Source organism: Parasteatoda tepidariorum, chromosome 1, assembly GCF_043381705.1.
Source record: "Parasteatoda tepidariorum isolate YZ-2023 chromosome 1, CAS_Ptep_4.0, whole genome shotgun sequence".
Lineage (NCBI taxonomy): Eukaryota > Metazoa > Arthropoda > Arachnida > Araneae > Theridiidae > Parasteatoda > Parasteatoda tepidariorum.
The window spans coordinates 67,116,081-67,136,496 of record NC_092204.1 but is presented as its reverse complement, the minus strand read 5'-3'; the positions used below and the strand labels follow the sequence as shown (position 1 = coordinate 67,136,496).

The window sequence follows — 20,416 nt, the reverse complement described above, 5'->3', positions numbered from 1 at the left end:
GGTTCGATCCTCGGGCCGGGCAAGGTTGACTCAGCCTTTCATCCCTTCAGTGGGTCGATAAATGAGTACCAAGCATGCTTGGGAACTAAACACTGGGGGTTCCGCGTTCGGCTGACCGGAACATCTGCTCCTGCACCTCAGAGCCCAAGGTCAAGAAAACTGAGATGGGCACAGTAGGCCTTGGCCCTCTATGGGCTGTCGCGCCACTGAGTTTAGTTTTTTAGATATATATATTAAATTCATGAATATTGAATTTTGATACATTATAGGTATATAATATTGATTTTGAATGTTTGGTTCATATGTACTTAGAATATTTGGTTAATGTATACTTTGGTTGATATATACTTTGAGTGATATATTACTTTGAATTGTGGACATAATTATTCAGATCCAGTTTTTAATTTATTTTCAGCACTTATTTTGCGTCGGTATTTGGAGGTAAGACATAAACACTAAATTTGTGTTTGAATTTATTGAGTTGAGTATTGAGTATTGAGTATAGTAAAGTGCGGCGTGCTCTCTGCTTTCGCTTATAGCACTGCGTTTCAATAGGTAAGGCTTAATTTAGCCTAATAAGATTTATTTGAGCTCTGAGGCTCTTCTTCAAATTCCATATTTGTTTACTTGAGAACGATTCCGTTTGAATTTATGTAAGTACCTGTTTAGTTACAACAAGTACATTTAATATTGCTTCGAAATCTTGAAGATTGTAGTGTTTCAACCATGTAATATACTCATTTTTAAAACTTTAAAACTTGTTCATAAAATTGGTTTTTGACATATGATTAAATGATTGCAAGCAGATTGCGGTTAAACCGAAAAATAAGCACTAAAAATACGACATTCAACACGAATGTAATTTTAAACAAATTACATAAATCGTTTTGGTAGGTAGGTAGATATGTAGGTGCTTTATTCACCTAGCTCTAGAGTTGCCCAATGGGGGATTGGCGACTGTCTGGGAAACATCTTTGAAGATGATACGAAGGCATGCGATCTTCTTCATGAAATCGAGAACTTACGGAGTCTTTACGAAGTCGAACAGTTTAACAAGGATGACATGATTTCGTAACATTCATTGTTCAGCACTGATTTATTGATTCCTCCTTGTTAAGAACGGGTATTCAGTCAGTTTTATGTATATTACGAGGTTCTTCCTAAAAGGTTTTCTGTACTTTCCTTCCGATAACCACAATGTAGTTGGTGTGGGCGAGGGGCAGTTCTATTGAACTACTGAAGAAAATATTACTGTTTCGTGTTTGAGGTAACCTAAGAACCTACAACTACGAGTTTTTCTACCACTCGAACCTTTGACCTTCTCTGCAATAGCTAGAACAGTGCTTCGGCTCTATGGCATTAATGTCATAAGATCGCCCCCACTTGTAGTATGCTATTTACTTTACTAGAGCAAGTGCTTTTTCAATGACGTTGGAGAACAAATTTTTTTTTATCAGCCTTTATTCTCCTCAGCCTAATTTTCGCTTATTGTCAAGTTTCTTTATTCCAAAAAACAATACCACACATGCACCCATTTTATATACACTGCTCTTGGGGAGTCAGCGCAATACTCGAAACTGAACTATTTATTTATTTGTTCACGTGTTTATTCATGTAAAATAATCTGGAGAAAACAACGAAATTTTGATGATTGTTACCCTATTTGAAAAGCGAAATATTTCAGTTGGTCAACATGTAAAATTATGTCATTTTTAGGGCAGTGGTAGCTCAGTGGTGAGGGAATCGAACTCTTGTCCGGAGAGATTCAATCCGGAATTCTATCCTCGATTCCGCAAAGATTCATCGAAAACATGTGATATTCCGTTCTCGCAAAATCTGTGGAATCGAAAGTCCTGTGGTTTGTCTGCCGAGAAGTACCACAGGTACTGGAGAAATTTTCCTTCTACTTCAGATTTATGTCTAAATTGAGGAGGTGGCTTTTCAAATTGGGATGGCATATCTTCGGATCATCTTCAGGAATGTTTCCCAGACAGTCGCCTATAGCTCATTGTTCAGCTCTAATGTGACGTAAATATAACTAATGATCATGACCTTTTTAACCAGTTTTGAGGAGTCTCAGTGATTGAGTTGAGTGGTATTGACCGTCAAACGCTGTGTGTAGCATGGAGTAGCGAGTTCGAATCCCGCTGTTACCGTGGACGTATCTTCGTTCTGTTCCTCTCTGTATTGTGCTATCTGTCCTTCTACTTGACAAAGGATTATAAGCCTTAATTGAGCACATAAGTCTGAAAATGTATGTTGTACAAATGAATAAATAAGTTTTAAATTTATTTTCCTGTGCAAGTAATCATGTCACCTCTATGCCTTAACATAAACCACAAACACCCGAACTATAAACATTTTTAAAGGAAACTATACTCATTTTCTTCATTTTAGTTACAAAATCAAGATACGAAGCATGAGATCCATTCAGGTATGGTTGTAAAAACTGACTTACTTTATTGTTTAGTTTCATTTTAGCATGTATTTGTACTTTTCTACAGCAGAAATAAATTTAATTTTGTTATGAGAGTTATCAAAGATTTATATATTTCATTAAATACAAAAAGTAAATTGATTTTATTTAGTAAAATATTTGATATCAAATTTCATGAATCGATTTATTGTTTTTAATCAAATTTAGTGATTTAATTAATGCATATTTTTTTATAATGAGACTTAAAATAAAGGTATATTAATTTATTTGTTACATTAAATTCAGTGAGTAAGTAAATGGATAAATTTTTATTATAAGACTTATTATAAGACAGATTTTTATTATTAGACAGATCGAGATCTTATTTTTATTATAAAACTCAATATCATATTTTGTGTACATGTTATTTAATCGAATTCAGCGAATAAAATCCTGAGTACCTAAAAATATTCCCATTTTTAGTTACTTTCGTAGTGTTCATTTGAAATTGTGTTATTTCTGAATAAGGAGTACATCGATATTCAAATAAATATATGTTAAATTAAATACAAAGAAAGTAACAAAAACACATTTTATTATAATCTTTAAGCAAGTTTACAACTGATCTATTTGCTGATTTACATTGTATCAAAAATTAATTTACAACAAGTGAAATATTCACTAAATCGAAACTAAATTACAAAAAATTCTTTTTTTGTACACAAGTTGATATTGTTTAAAATAATAAATATTTTTTTAAAACTGAATAAGAAATCCTCAAAGTAATTAAAACTACTATAGACTTAATCACGAAACACTTGATATCATGAATTTGCAAAATTGGTATTGCAATTTACAAATAGATATAATATGCTTGTTTCCACTTGTTTTTTGTTGCTAATATTAATCTAAATCAGAATATAAATTGTAACTTAAAACTTTCTTGAAGTTGATATGATCAAATCAAATCAACGAAAAACTGTCCCAAAACAAGAATGAAAAAATTGCTTTTTGCAAACAATCTATTTTTTTGAGCAAAAATGTGGACATAAATATTATTTAGTATAAAATAATATGATCTATATTATTTAGAATTTCTTTTAAAGCGAATAAGAAATGTTCCAGAGTTTTTACACTGAATTAGTCAGGGTGTTCCGTAATGGCAACTCTTATTATGTATTTCAAGAATCTTTATAAAAAATGATCTAAAAACATAGCATTAGAGATGTAACGATTATTATTAAGCGAGAAAAAAAATATTAAAATTTTAAAAAAATCATTAATAAGGAAGGTAGACTGAAATAATCAAAACTAGTTTATCTGGTGAAATTTTTTTTGTAGTATCCTTTCTACTTCTCTGTGTCCCGTAGTGGACTGATCGTTAAGATACGGTTCCCAGCAGATCACCGAAGTCAAGCATCACTGGCTGCGGTCAGTGTGCGGGTGGGTTACCGCTTGGATCAGTCGTAGCTTAGGGACCGAGGGTGTGTAGTATTGGTCCTCGTTAGACCGTTTTACCGTAAAGTACTCGACTTCGCATGCAGGTCGTTGGGCTACCGAAGCAGGGGTGCCACCCACTCTGCAGAGGATCAAAATTGTAGTGGCATGTCTTCAGATCATCCTCAGGGATGTTTCCGAGGCCGTAGCCAATAGCCCATTGTGCAGCTCTAGTGCGACGTAAATGAACTACATTAACAATAACAATAATTCTGCTCCTCTATTTCCTCCGCCATTAAACGAATTTTAATGTTTTCAGTCTCGCCTTCCCAAACTAATTCGTTAGATTTGGATAGAACTTTTTTTTAGCTAAAATATAAATTTTAGACCTGCATTGTTTAAATGTTAACTTCATTCCTGACCAGAATTCTGTAAATATACATTCAGGGCAGTCTCCAAGGAACACCCTGATAATACCAGGGTAAAAGAATCTCAAAATGTACTATAAAAACATACTTTTGTCTTTTTAAAATCTTTAAATAAAATTTAAGAGAAGTTTTATTTTCTAAGGAAGATTTGAATTTAAATAATTCTTACAATTATTTCAATATTTTAAACGTCTTTTGAAAATCGAAAATGAAAGTTAAAAACTTATCGTTTATAACGTTATCGTGTCAACAACGATATCAAAAAACAAAATATCCAACGTAAATGAAACAAACTTTTCCCTATGTTAAACATATACTTCTATATTTTCAGAGGAGAAACAACTTTTCTCACATTTGAATAAACTCAAATGTTCATATGTCTTATAAATAAATGTATTTGTCAACAGTTTTAACACTATAAGTATATACATGTTTTTGGTTAACAGTAACTGGAAAAAAGATTTGCATTATTGTTTATAAATAAATTCTTTTATTTTTAACGCAAAATAATGCAATGGTTTATGAACATTGTGTAGGACACATTTATACATATTACATGGGGTATATTCAATAGCTTTGCACGATTGCAAATAACAAGTTCACCACTTCGAACTAAAGTCAATGGAAAAAGCACCGTTTTGTAATGCATAATTTTTTAAAAAATTTATTGAAAAGAAAAATGCGACTTAAAATCACAGTTTCCTAAAATTAGGCTACAGTTACGGATTCACAATGATATAAAATTTCAAATTTAATTATTTTAGGATAATTTGTTCTTTTGGATTAATTTTGGATTTCATCATCAAGATAGTATGCTTGTGTAAAACTTAAGTGTGCTTGTTCTAAACATTTCGCATTTTGTAACTTTATTTACTTATTTGGTGTCTGCATATTTTTCACCTCTTGTTTATTTAAAAAATATGTGCATGAATTTTAGTTTAATTTGAAATTAATACTTTTTAATTTGAAACTAAACTTGCTAAAACCTGCTCTCTTGACACTCAAAATTGAGATTAAACTTGTGAAATGTAATAAATTTTAAAGGATATAAAGGAATAATATTAATAACCTAATTTCTTTAAATTCTTAAAACTAATAATAATAGTAACTGAATGTTTTTCAAACTTAATTTACTAAACATGTAAAGAAATTTTAAATAATTAAATGTTTGTAAGGTATTTTAAATTTAAACCTAAAATTTAACATTTATCTGTCTAAAATATATTAACCAAGCCATTTAATTTTTTCTGAAAAGGACATAAGTCATTTTCATATTTCAAACAGTTCTTGTACAGCAATATTGAAAATAAAATCATCACCAAGCAACAGTCTTTTTGGCACTTTTTTTAAGACCATAAATTTTTTTTTCAACTTAAAGCTTCGACTTATAAGCGTTGAAATAAAAAGCTGTGACTGCACAATAATTTCTTTTCAGATCGAGAAATATTTAAGAACAAGATTACGAAAATCGAAACAAATTTTGAAGACAGATCTAAATTTCTCTTCAAAATTCATCAAATATTTATTAAATACAGACGGTTTGTATTTTTTTGAATTGAAGAAAAAAATTTTAATTACATTTTTTGCCTCAAAAGTTTTGACACTTTTTGTCGCTTTATACATAATACTTAACTAAATCAATAAGAATATATTATTTAATAATTCATTAGTATCATTAGTTTAATAACTTAGAAACACGTTTTTCTTTACCTATTAAACATAGAAACATAACAGGTGGTTGTACGTGGAACAATTTAGATTTTTTAGGAATGCTATATATATATTACTATTTTGTCTTACGTTTTTGTTAAAAACGCAATTTAGAATGTTCAAACAATTTCTGAATGTTTTATAAATATGAACAACGATTAATAAATTTATATAGCACCAGTAAGCGCTTTTTAAATATCCGCAGAAACTGTTTTGTAACCTTGAATTGTTGCAGAAATTAAACAAAATGTGCAATTACTTATGAAATTATTCAACGCATTGTTGTCAAATCGAAAAAAAAACATGTACTCTTTAGATGTAATACTTCTCGATATACAGATCGAAAATCAGTGCCCACTAGGTCAAACATCTTGATTGATTTTTATTGTAGTTCCAGTAACTATAATACTTCATACTGGACATGTTCGGGTATGATAGGTCCTCACTAAGTATTACTGGCAAAAAGCTCACAATCATATCAACTTTCGTTGAATATTCCGACAGTTGTTCCATGAAATAATAAACAGCTTTGCTGATTCGAAGTTACATAATCCTCTAACTTCAAAAAGCGACTACTGCTTCGTCAGGCACAGTGGATAAGTTACTTGGCCACTACTTATATCATTGGCGAAAAAGGAGAACTAATAACGCCATACTGAACTTTGTCCACGTACAAACATGAGCAGCAGATTGCGATTTCGCTACAGGTCTATCTGAAATAGTAAAGAAACAATAAAATCAGTTACTTTTAAATTATTGATTAACATTGAATACAAACACACAAACAAGCAAATTCTAATCAAACAAACTCTTGAAACAAATTCTTATCAAACAAAATCTTAAAACAAATTCTTAACAAACAAACTCTTGAAGAAAGTCTTTAAGCAATCAAACTGTTTGATTGCTTAAACTTTTTATTGCAATGATTTTTTCAGGAATATAATAGAATAGATAATTTACAACAGAATCTACATTAAGGATGTTTTTCGAAGCTTTTCAGTGAAGAAATATTAACAAACAATCGGTTTTAGTGCAATTAAATAGAAACAAAGTTTTAATTTTTAAACTATTTCTGCCTTGTTCAAAAGAATTGACTGGACTTAAAAACGGACGAAAAGCTAAAATATTTAAAGCAACATTAAACCTTTTTTTAATAGTTGCTAATTTTGGTGAAACAAAAAATTTGTGAAGTATTTTAAATTTTGTTTCTTCAAATTTATATAAGCCCAGACAGTGCGACGTTGAAGCAATTTTTCAAATTTTAAAAAACTAGATAACAAATGGTTTTTATTTTTACAAATCATTGGTTTATCTTTACAATGGCCTTTTACATTATTTTAATTGTTAGCACTGTAAGTACTCTCTGTTAGCGATTCAAACCTAGCAGTCCTAAATACCTGTCAGCCCTAATTGTTACGGCAATAGCATATTATTCAATGAAAATAATTATTTCTTGTAAGATCACAGCAGGTTTTTTTTTGGACTAAATATCACGTATCTCAATTTCGTTTTCATAATAAAGTTCAGATTTTGACAGAAAGTTGTGTGCTCAAATTTCGACTTTTAAAATATGCCTTTTGCCAAATATAAAAATTAAAAACTGCTAGTTTAAAAACTTAACTTTCAATAAAATCTAAATATATATATTCGTAATATTGTCAGACTTCATTAGAATTCTAAATGAGGGCTAACAATAAAAAAAGAAGAGAAGAAAAAAGCTTTTGCTGAGTTTTTCTGAATTCAGTTTAATTTTGTTCAGGGACGGGGGGGGGATTTCGTACAGAAGATTACAGGCTCGACCTACACGCAACTTAGATTTGTGATTCTCCGAAAGAATGACACAGGGAACCATCAGAGGAACCGAATCAATTCTGTTGCGAGTAAGATCGTCAATTGGCTGTAGCAGCTCTCCGGTACTCGAAACGAGATCACCGCAAGATTTTAACGGTTTTAAAACTATTTCTATCTATATTCTGTGTTTGCTCTCAGTAAACGTTTGTTTTTTCCCCTCTTTTTTTCAAAACTGCAAATTTCAACACCACTGAAACATTTTTTTTTAAATCACTTGCCCCCCCCCCTAGTGAACTGATCGTAAGACACGGTTCTTCGTAGAACACCGAAGTAAGGGATCACTGGGTGAGGGCAGTGTACGGGTGATAGACTGCTTTGATCAGGCTACGAAGTGACCAAGGGTGTGCGGTATCGGTCTTTTTTACACTGTTCTACTGGAAAATGTTCGACTTCTCGAGCTGGTCGTTGGGCAATCGAAGCGAGGGAGCCATCCTCTTTACAGAGGATTGAAATCGTGATGACATTTCTTTGGATCATCCTCAGGGATGTTTCCCAGATCGTCGCCTATACTCCATCGTGCAGCTTTAATGCGACATAAAGAAACAACAACTAAAAACTCCTGAAATAAATAAATGAACTAAGTTTTTATAAATGTATATTCCTTATATTGTTTAGAATTAGCCCTATTAAACTACTTTTTTAGAAAAGGTTTCTTAAAAATAATGCTCTCTTAAATTACGATACTGTTAATACGGTTTTGATTTTCAAAAATCAGGATCAACGACGCATGATATTTGGTCTAAAGGTCATTTGGTAAATGACCACGCTAATAATTATAGACTGATATGTGTACAATTGTTACTTTTACGAACGGTTAAATATTGATGTGTTCACTCTATAAATTAACTTATTTCGTTTCCTGAAACGACATAACCTTAGTATGAATTTAAATAACATAGAATCTATCATGATTTTCATTAAAAACATAAAAAAATATGAATTATATACTAATCGGATATTTCAGAATCTAGTTGCTTATTTTTTACGGCACCATTTCCCCTTGATATTTCGATGTTAATAAAACATGAACTTAAACAGCATTAGAAGTATGTATCCCCGTTTACAAAAAGCAGCGAACTTGAAAACTATGGATTTGCCGTAAATATTAGACATATTTGAATACTTTAACCATCATAACGCACCTTTTCCTTACGCTATTATTACGATGAAACATAAAGATAAATTTAAACACCCTCGTCATTAATATCGGCATCAATATCGGACATCTTTAAATATTAAATGTACCCTAAAATAAGGATTATATTTACATCAATAATAAAGCGACGTTTATCAAATTTACGACATCTGTATGATGCAAATGTATCGTTCAGATGCAAAGTATGTTAACTGTACTTTTAGCAGAAAAATTGAGCTAATATATCATTGGGTCAAGTTTTTTTTGTCCTCTAGGTCTTACTCCGAACCTATGCATGTTTAAAAGTCTTTTTTTAAAAAAAAATCTTATCAATAAAAAAGATCTATAGTCTTTAATTGGCATAGCCACAAGTTTAAAGATAAATGTTGTAAGATTTTCTAAGGGTGGTTAGTTTAGTAGAATAAACAATATAAAATGATAATCCCACTAACAAATCGAAACTTGTTGCTCAACACAGGCACGAATCGTTTCGAAATATTTGCTTATAAACACGATTATTAAATGTCGTTCACCTTTTAAAGCTTATATTTATTTCTGATTAATACAGTTCTGTTCATACAGTTATGATGGTAAGAGCACTTTAATTGTACAAAGCTTAAACATGAAAATATATATCTTATAACGTAATATCTTTGAAACATAGTCGCGAAGAACAAAAATGATTAGAAAATTACTGCATGAAATTTTAATAGCATAGACAATTTTGAGAGAAGGTTGTATTTTTGTTTTTTTTTCTTTCTATAATTAGCAAATGTATAGATTAAATTAGCTTATAAACTACTTTAAACACTAACAATTATATCTAATAACTCGGCACGTAAATTATTTGTCCTTTGGTATTAATACATCGAGGAAGGAACACTGAAAAATCTATCCTAAGTTCAAAACAAGTTTCCAGTTTGAGATGATGGGGTAATTTCAGTATATTTAATTTTCGAGAATTTTCCTTATACTCCGTACTTCATTGCAAGAAGACGAAGGAAGAATTTCCGTCGCTGCCTTGACGAAAAGGTGATGCCATTTATCACACCAGCCCGCGAAAAATTTAATTAGCCAATAATTGAACCCTCTTTTCCTATCCGATACCCCAAGCAATTATGAACGGCCGAATTCGCATAATGAGCCAAAGAAAATGAACCCTCTTGTCTCTAATCGACCGGCTCCTCTCGAAATTTCAAGGAAAGCCAAAATCCATAATATCTAACTCTTGGCGACGTTATAATAAAAATCCCTTTTTTTCCCTTTTTCTTTCCCCCATCGCCCTTTGTTTCTGGATTGCTAACATCAAGCTGGTGATGAGGACTGTTTAACAATCATTGCTCACTACATCATTGGCTATTATTATGAGAGTGTGGGGGCTCTGAAGGAATTTATTTCCCTCCCTTTAGCTTCTTTTAAGACCTTGGCGAGTTATTTGAGCTTATTTACCCTGGTGAGAGTTTTTTTCTTAATCATTCTCATCAGTGTTTTAGTAGGAATTATTAGTTTCGCCGAAAAAAGGTTGCTGAAGTAGCCCATTGAAATTTGAATAGGTTTTTTTAGGGAGAGTGTTTTTTCTTGCTTTTATCTTTTTATGTTTTCTTTTTATTAATATGTGTAGTTTTTTTTGTCATGCAGGAAGTAATCAAAAGTGTTAATGATTCTTTCTACAAAGCTTCTTAATATAAGCAAGTTTTTTTTAATTAAGGATAGTCAAAAGGAGCTTGCTATATGCTATACTAATTCATGTAACATTTTTTAAAAAAAATTTAAAATTATTGAAGAAGCATTGAATTTCCATTTTATGAAGCCAACTTGTGTAGGCAAATATTTATAGACTGTAAAGGTACACTAATAAAACAATTAAAGAGAGAAACGATTTAAAAAAAAAAGAACAAAATATGTAGCGCCTATACGCAAATAGGGTATAAGATGATAACTAAGCTCTTCGTGAACTCTTCTGTCTCGCAGTAGTGTGTGACGTCGAGCAGCAGCGGTGCTGTGATCGCGTTTGTGTAGAGGTATCTCATTTGCTCGCCGAAGCTTGTTGCGTAAGGACATTTTGAAGCATCGTAACCTAGCCTAATCCTTGCTTTTTAAATATCTTTGCTTACCCATCGTTGGTATGGCCAGTCGTCATCGTCTATACAATGCCACAAAATGGAGGATAGTTGGAAGACTCGAGGTAGGCCAACCAGGGGCGGACCACGGGGTTTCGAGAAACGTGGTGTTCATTCTATGAAAACAGTTCACAGAAGCAAGAATAGGGGCCCCGCCGACTTAGTCAAGGCTGCAAAAAAGAAACGCCGGCTTAAGACCATTATTTAGGACTTCTAGCTAAAAGGGATAGGTCCGCGAAAGCGACAAAACTGTCTCTCAACCTGCAGAATGTAAAAGAAACATTCATTTTACGGATAACAGTCTCCCAGAGACATAATGCAAGTGCCCTGTTTGCCAGGCGCCCTGTAGTCTGCATATTTTTGACTGTAAACCACAAGAAGACCGTCTCAGAACACCTGTCTTGGACAAAAAATGATCGGGGTGGGTTCTCTTTTTACGATTCAGTCGTTTCTCAAGAACTATTCAACCGGTTTCGCACAAATTTTCTATCTTGCTAAGAAGTATTACGTACTTTAATATAATGTAAAAAATTGTATATCTTTCAATTCAAAATTTTTCAACCATTGTTAAATAAAATAATAAAAATGATAAATATTTATTTAAAGTTGTTTTTTTTTGCATTGAATTATGTTAGGATAAATGAATTTCATAATTATGAGCGAAAGCCTTTTAATTCGCTTGAAAAGCTCTCCAGTTATTGCGAAATACGCAAAAAGTGAAATTAACATTAAGGGATCCAAACTTTGAATCACTCTCCTGACCAAAACATTGAAATCATATTTCCCAGATTATATTTTGGAGTTCGGAAATCCGTATCCGTCGAAAAGAAGGTATGTTTATTCATAGAAAGTACGTTTGTGTTTCTGATTTCGGAACTTAAAATATCGTCTGCACTAATTAGTTAGTATATTTGAGGTCACCCTCTCAAACCATTAAGATTGAATCCTAGAACGTGAAGGTTCAATAGATCAAAAGTTATTCAGGGTGGTCCGTTGTTTATTTTGCGGGCTGTTCATCAATGTAGAAAAAGAGACTGAAAAATGGAATTTTCATTAAAATGTCCATGCCACCATTCACAATTTTGATCCTCCAGAATCCATTAGTTTCTGGAAGGAGATATTCGTGTGGAAAAAGAGTTCTGCAATAATTCGCAAATTTCAAAGTTGTAATCTATACATTAAATGTGTTCTGCCTCACGAAATATTTTTACAAGTTTAGCTAAAGTTTGCGACATATTTACATTTTTTATTGTTGAATTAACTTTCTATGGCCGTAGATTATTTAAATTATAATTTTTTATTTAAAATAAATTTAATTCAAGTAAAAATTTTTTTTTGCAAAAAATGGCTATTAAACGAAAAGGATCTATCCATATCTGTGATTGGCTCATTAAGTTTGAAGAAAAAGCATCTACTAAGTCATTAGAATCTTCCAGCCACTGGCTACGAAATGAAAATGTATATTTTCAGGTCTAGTTTAATATACTTTAAAATTTCTAGCCCTTTATTTTTCATTATTAAATCACCATTAGAATTAGTAGACCAACACCTGGCAATAGATAAAGATAAAGATTAATAACTCACATTGCTGGGAATTTGAACTAATGATCAGATTTACACGTTAAATAGTTATCATAAACTTTAAAGATGCTAATTAGGGTTAACTAAATAGAGTTGCGAAATCAATCCGTAATCTTACCTGGTAAACAGAATCTTACAGTTAATAGTTTATATATTTTTGAAATATAAAAGGATGATTGTTGCAGAATTTGAAAACAGAGACAAGATTATTTTGATTAGTAGGCTCGTCAAAATCTTTTGCTCCTAAAGTTACTCCTTACTGTTGCCGCTTTTTTTTTTTATCATATCTCCAGATTTGTTTGAATTGGAATATTTTTTCGCCCGTTTATAATTGTTCATTTAAACATAATTTGATGCCAAAAACTTTTAATAATTATTTATTATATTTTAATATATATTTTTTAATATCGCAACGAAATAATTTCAAAGTATATGGTGTAATTTTTTTTTATAGAATATCAAAACTTTTCAAAAATCAAAACTGATCTTAAAAACATGGGATGTAACTGAGCTCTTAACTCTGTGCTCTTAATAGTTTGGTCAAAAAATCAGTAAATTTTTTTCTTCATGTTGCTAACTACAATTGTGGAGCTATTTCAATATTATTATTTTTCTTGTATTGCAAATTTTAATGTAGTATTAAAATTGCCTTTGTAATACAATTAGAGTTCTGTCCCTGGTAGTAGCTCGAAGTCCACCAAGATGATAGCCCATTGCAGCCATTATATCAATTGTCCCAAAATTATGTTTTTGGTCAACAAACTAGCTGTTGTGGGATTTCCTCAATTTAAAATTTCTCATAATACCACATTTGTTTTTAAAAAAATTCAGTTATTTTTATGATTCTGCTATTGTTTTGTACTATTACAAATGTTCTTATAAAACTGCAATTGTTTTTATTCCAGGACAAATGTTTTTATGTTACAATGACGCATAAAACATATTAAAATAACGTTATTGGCTCAACTTGACATATAAGACAAATTTCAAAATAATTATTATGCATATGCCATGTAATGTCATATTTGTGTTTTAAAACTTATCAGTATATACATTATGGTAAGCAAAACTCAAAATATAATTTTTGTTTAGATAAATATTTTCTGCACTTTTATTTGGCGATATACGAACTCAAAATTCTACAAACGAAAATGAAAAGTCGAATTTTACCGTTCCTGAAAGTTTTTTTAGTTTTCTCGGATCATTAGTATAGGAAATATTGTATCGTGGGGATATTTTTCTAGTAAATGTTTTCTTTCCAGATCGACTGATACAGCTTTACGGACTTTCTTTTTCAAAATACATGAATATACCTTATTTTTCAATATTTTCTTTCGATTTTTTTTGGTTTACTTAAATACTTTTTTTTAGTTTTAATAATCGTCAAATAAAGAGAACAGAATTCGAAAATAAATTTGTGGTTGAGGTAGTTAAAAAAGATATTTTAAAAATAAACTTACTTTTTTTGGGGAAAAAAAAGCAAAATTACAGATTTTATCCTTGTTTGAAAAGTTTAAAATATTTTTGAGCTACTCTAAAAATGCACATATAATTTAAAATATAATTATGTAATTTAATTTTTTAAACCATAAAAACTCATTTACTAATCTAATCAGTTTTTAATTTTCCAATTAGTAATCTGTTAATCTATACCAGAAATAACAAACCTTTTGCGATTAATATGTTAATAAATTACAGTATATAATTATTGGGTACTTTGTGCCACTTGTTCCTTCTATTTTTAAAAATAAATTTTTAAACCACTTTGCAATTTATAATCAACACTTTGATGTCAAACTATACGCAATGTGATTCTAATAGTTACGAAATGTGAATCTATAGTTTGATGTCAAACCATAGTATCACATTGTGTAACTATATTTGCTGCTTAACTATTAACTTGGTTCAATGTAAATCGAATAAAAAGTATTTAAAAATATTTCAGTTTAATTTTAAGCTGAGATAAAATATTCCGTAATTGGCACTTTTGGTGGTAAGCAATAAAATAAAATTGAGAAAATTATTATTAGTTATTTTTAGAGTTTAACAGTATGAAAAAGATATTATTTATTGCCTTTAGGTAAACTTAATCGAGGCATTTTTAACTTAAAAATATTTATTTGAAGAACTATTAATTCATTTAAAATGTGTTCCATGACGATTTAAGCTGTCTTTTTTTTAAGGTCATCAATGTGGAAGAAATTTAAATAAATTTTCTAAGAATTCATAAGCTTTCGATTGCAAAGATATATGTAAGGCTAGTTTTAAATTTTAAAACGCTATAACGTATTATTGTCACAAAGCTATTGATGTGTTCAGCTTTTCAAAAGTAGCGTGAATTTAAAAAAATAGTTTAGCAATTTTTTTTTTAGATTATTGCAAAGGCTGAGAAACGGTAAAGATTTTTAAAAAAAAATTTACTGAGCAGTTTCATTGTTTGCGATTGGGACTCACTTCCGTTGTCCTAAAAATGACAGATAATTTAAAAAAAATAGAGGAAAAAACAAAAAAAATTAAGATTTGCTACGTTCTTCTCAGGTTCAAATGATTCACATGTTCTTTACACAATTCACATGCTCTTCACACTTCATTCAAATAATTCGCAAGATTTTATAAAAATTAAAATATTTTTAAATACTTTTTTTAGTATGAATAGTTTTGAGTATTTTTCACATAATTATTCAGTGTACGTGGTTAGCGTTCAGTTCTTACTATTCATAATCACCATGCTTCTTACAGAAAACCTATAGAGATCAACGAAACCCTAGCGATTTGTGTCAAAAAATTCGACTTCATTCTTTTGGAGTGTTTGACTACTTTCGTCAAGCATGATAAAAGTTGTGAAGTTCTTATATCTCAATGGCAGAAAGCTAAAGATAAATGTTTTCTTTTTTTTTACGTCAAGAAGAACGTTTCAGTTTCATAGCTATTATTCCCCAGAGTTGTTTCAAACATTTTATATTGACCTTACTGTTATGGATTCCTAATTTTTTATTTCCTTATTTTTACAATGAAATTCAAATTTGGCTTCTTTAGTTTGATTTAAAAATTTAGAAAAAGGTACAAATAAATGATTGTTTAATTAATTTTAGGGAAACTTTTATTTGATTTGACGAAGTATAAACTTTTTTTTTAATGAATTTGATGGTTGTTTAAACTATTATTTTCTTTTTTTATTCATGACTGTGGAAGTTGAAATTTTAATAATTCTCTAAGAAGGCAGTAGCTTTCAGTGGCAAATATTTATATAAGATTTGCTCTAAATTTGAAAGAGTTATAATGTATCACTGTCATAAAATTGTTATGTTTCAGCAATTTCGAAAATAGCATAAATTGAAAAAAGAATGTTTCGCAATTTTTTATTAGATTATTTCAAACTTTAAGAAGTAGTGAAGAATTGTTTTTTTAAAATTTACAAAGTTAAATTTTTTTATTATGTCGATTAGGACTTATTTCCAAAGTCCCTAATATGACCGATAACTTAAAAAAAAGTATGATTTGATGCGTTCTTCTCAGGAAATTTATCCACCATAGTTTCAAAAAGAGTTACTAAGTTTGTTAAGTGATGTTGCTGCAAACTTAAAACTACTAAACAATGTTTTATAGTTTTAATCACTTTTTGCATTAAGCAACAAGGTTTAATCTTTAAAAAAAAGAAAAGAGGCATGAGAAAATATTTAATGATCTGACTTGTAGTTTTATAGTTTTTTCTTGAGTTAGCAATACCATCTGTTGATTAACTTCGTAACTATTTTCGAAACTTGTGCAGAATAAAAATATAGGCTTCAAAGAGCAAAACTTAGTTAAATGTACAGTTCGATTCCAATTTCTTAATCGATTTTTCAAATCATTGATTATTTTGAAAGTACCCTATTTTAAACTATAGGATTGCTAAAAGATACATTCAAATAATTTGCCAAATTTATAAAATTAGAGAATTAATCATAGTTTTGAGAATGAAAATTTTTGTTTTGAGAAAACACTGTTTAAAATTTACGTCACCAGTATTCGAAAAATTTGCTGCACATTTCTGGTTTATGTAAAATTTCGACTTATACTTTTTGAATATTGAAATGAAAAAACCCGCGTGTTTGAAAATTTTACTGTGGTTTTTCCTCATTAATGCTGCAGTTTTTCATATTGTATTGATGTCATATATTTTTCTTTTTAAGCAAAACCTCTGGGGTTTGTTTTTCTTTGAAAGGCCAAACGCACTTGATCTTTCTTTTTATTTTTGTTTGTTTCTTTTTCATTTTCTTTTTCTTTTTCTTTTTAATTCAGACGAAGTTTACAATGCAATATATTTATCACAGTATAGTCGTCTCTAATTTTTGTGCTACTAAATTCTGCATTTAATTAAACGAAAATAACACATCGCGTAGCTTTTACGTAAAAAATAATATTTGTCACTCTTCAGTGTGTGTATGATTTATTGAATGCACATTTTATCAATCTATTTACTAGGCCTATCGACTTCAATCTCAATACATTCAACGAGAAAAAAACAAACATTATTTCAATGTCAGATGCATACATACGTACAAGTGTCTTGAATATGGGAAGTGCTGCTAGACTTGTATAATATTGATGTTGAAATTACTTTAGCTTCAACACATGAGTGTTTAGAAATACTGCTAATGAATGTTGCAGTATCGAAGCTTAAATAAATTGCTCTTCTAAAGTAGGAAGTTTATTTGTGATTTGAAAAATTCTTGCGCGATACAATGAAAAAGCAAAGTAGTGAAAAAGAAAACTAAATATTACCTTCGACGGCCATGAATTTTTCTGAAAATATGGACTGGAACGAGGGAGCATCTGCGGAAACTTCGCACCTGTAAGTTCCTTCGGCTGATCTACTGGTGTTCTTTAGAAATACTGTTCCGTTTGATGATCGGCTCATCTGTAAGAAATGTATATACACATCAACTTTTGAATATAAACTAAAATAATTCCCCGAAAGGATAAAATATGTACGTTTTTAACATTTTAAGGGCCATTTGTTTTTGTCGACAATGTAAGTTCTTTCGGCTGATAAAAGATGTTCTTTATAAATGCTGAATCCCAAAAGGATAAAACATCTGCGTTTTTAAAATTTTAATGAATTTTCTTAAAAATTAGAATGTAAGTTCCTTCGGTCATGTTACTGGTGTTCTTTAGAAATACTGTTCCATTTGATGATCGGCTAATCTGTAAGAAATTTATATACACATAAATTTTTGGATATTAACTAAAAGAATTCTCAAAAATAATGAAATATCTACGTTTTAACACTTTTAGAGTCATTTTTTCTGTCTAGAATGTTATGTTAAAATGTTTTTAGAATTGAGATTGATTTATAAAAAGAAATTCAATCCTTTAATAACTCGAAATTAATTTGTTTTTCTATGACCATTTTTTTGGTGGGCGGAATTTACAAAATTTAACCTACTGTAATGAATTTGCCATAAACTTGAATCTATAAATTTTGTGTAACTACAAATAAACTTTGGAAGATATGATCAAGTGTCCGAATGCGAAACGAGAAAGAGATATCTCCTCAGTGTTAACATCTCTTCTTGATCTCATGCAAACACGTACTGTTACTCATGTTTATGTAAACAAAACCGTTCTGGTATTTGTTTGTTATTCTGAAGTTGTGAGCAAATATCCGAACAAATCATAGGTGGGATAACAGTTTCCCATCGAAATTTAAAAAAGTAGTGAAATAGGTGGGACTTCTATGGTTTCTAATAAGGTTAAAGTGCTTTAAAAAGATAAAAAAAAGCATAAACAATAAAATAAGACAGTTTGTTTTAAAGTTTATGGAAACCACCAAATATCTTTTAAAATACGCAACCTGATAAAAGCAAAAAGTACAAAAGTAAAATATGTTTATAATTGTTGTCTATTACGGGGTTGAGAAATCGAGATATCAATCTCGACTTCTCAACCCCGTCCCTTGGGTATGTTGAGGGTATCACTTGAAAATACGTCATTAGAACCCCCTTTTTTATTTTAGATTTGGATTTTTTTTGAAAAAGTACCCCAATTTAATCTGCAGGTTTTTGTAATTTCGGTACACAGATGGTGCTGTAATCGCAAGAGAAAAATAGATTTTGAATTGTTTAGAATTAAGATATCTCAAGAAATTAAAAAAAAAGTTTCTTAAACATGTCTGATATTTAAAAAAAAAACCCTATTTAGTGACAAACTCGACTATCGTCGTCTAACTGCAGGAGTGACTCAGAAGGAGGTTAGCCCGAGTTTAGGGTGGTGATTGAGTTTGGAGTTATTAGATAGGTTCCACGACCTCAAAAACACCTGGATGAACATCTCGCATTTTTGAATTTTTTGTCAAATTCAGGTTGTACAACACGTTGACACTAATGACACTTGGGCAAGCTAATGACACTTGTGCAAGCCAAGCTCGCCAGTCATTGACTTTTTGTGAATTAAGTCAGGAATATTATCTTTCTTTTGATATGAGTGCACCGTAAGGGTGAAAGTACGTCCCAACTCAGGATCCCACTGACAGATGGCAGCACCACTTATTCGTGACGCCACTTCCTCAATTTAGACTTAGATTTAAATGGGAAAGAAAGTTTCTCCAGATCCCTGCACCCATGGCACTTCTCCGCGATCGATCATAGGACTTTCGATTCCACACGATTCCGAGTACGTATATCGCATGTACTTGGTTGGTCTTAGCGGTGTCGGGGAACGAACTACTGGGCAACCACGGGAGTCCTTTGTACAACATGTTCGTACAACGTGTGAGTACACCACAATGTAGTTTGAACTTGGTTCCAGTATAGCTGATTCTAGTCGATGTGTTATTAAACTCTGCAATACCTCAGCCTCAACCACGGGAGTCCTTTGTATAACATGTTTGTACAATGTGTGAGTACACCACAATGTAGTTTGAACTTGCTTCCAGTATAGCTGATTCTAGTCGATGTGTTATTAAACTCTGCAATTAATTCAATCTCAAATCAAAAAGTAAATAGAAAAGATTTTGAAACAAAAAATTAAATATTTCTTGATGTGTGCAGTTAATTTATAGATCAATATTGCATCTAGTTTGAACTTTATAATAAAGCATTAAATAAAATTGACTTACAACATACTTGCATTGAAAATGAAGAAAGGCTCAAAGGTCCTAAGTTTACAAAAGGTTTACTTTTTATTTTTATTATTGAGTTATTTAAGACAGAACTAGTGATAAGAAACATGGGAAAACGTTCTAAATAACTTGATTTTTTGTATAAATCTTGTACTTAATTTAAATCATATAAATGAATCACTGAAAATTTAAAACTAGCTTATAAAATATTTGCACTGAAAATAATAAAAAACTATCATAAGGTATCGGCTTCACTGTTTAGATCATAAGCTAAAGAAAATCATTTATTTTCTATTTACTTTTTACTGAGGCATATGAAATATGTTTTAAAACTATATGAAATATTTGATAAAATAATGCTAAATCGTTTTACAAAAGTAAACAATTCATTATTTAAAAATCAAGTTTAAAAATTATCTATATTTGCTTAAGAAATGTAGTTTCGAGTTATTTAAAGAAGTTATTAAAACTAGAAGTAGTAAAGTACGTATAACTAGAACCTAAACTAAAAACTGTAATCGAAAAACTTTGCAGCATTCAAAAATATGTATTCATCAAATATGTGAAATCATTCAAAACAGTAAAATATATAATGCATATATAATACATGAAATGCCCTAAAATTACAGTTTAGAC

General features: G+C 30.4%; 1 protein-coding gene across 1 annotated transcript in view; it reads right to left on the bottom strand.

The window, feature by feature from the left end:
- Nucleotides 1–4,409: 4,409 nt before the first annotated feature.
- The window catches only part of LOC107456635 (uncharacterized), a 166,010-nt gene continuing 150,003 nt past the window's right edge, over nucleotides 4,410–20,416 (bottom strand). Inside the window, exons 3-4 of the mRNA XM_016074541.3 lie at nucleotides 17,443–17,578; nucleotides 4,410–6,704 (exon numbers count right to left, since the gene is read on the bottom strand). Of these exons, the coding sequence (XP_015930027.1) occupies nucleotides 6,613–6,704; nucleotides 17,443–17,578 (228 nt within the window). The 3' untranslated portion in view covers nucleotides 4,410–6,612. The remainder of the gene's footprint in view (nucleotides 6,705–17,442; nucleotides 17,579–20,416) is intronic.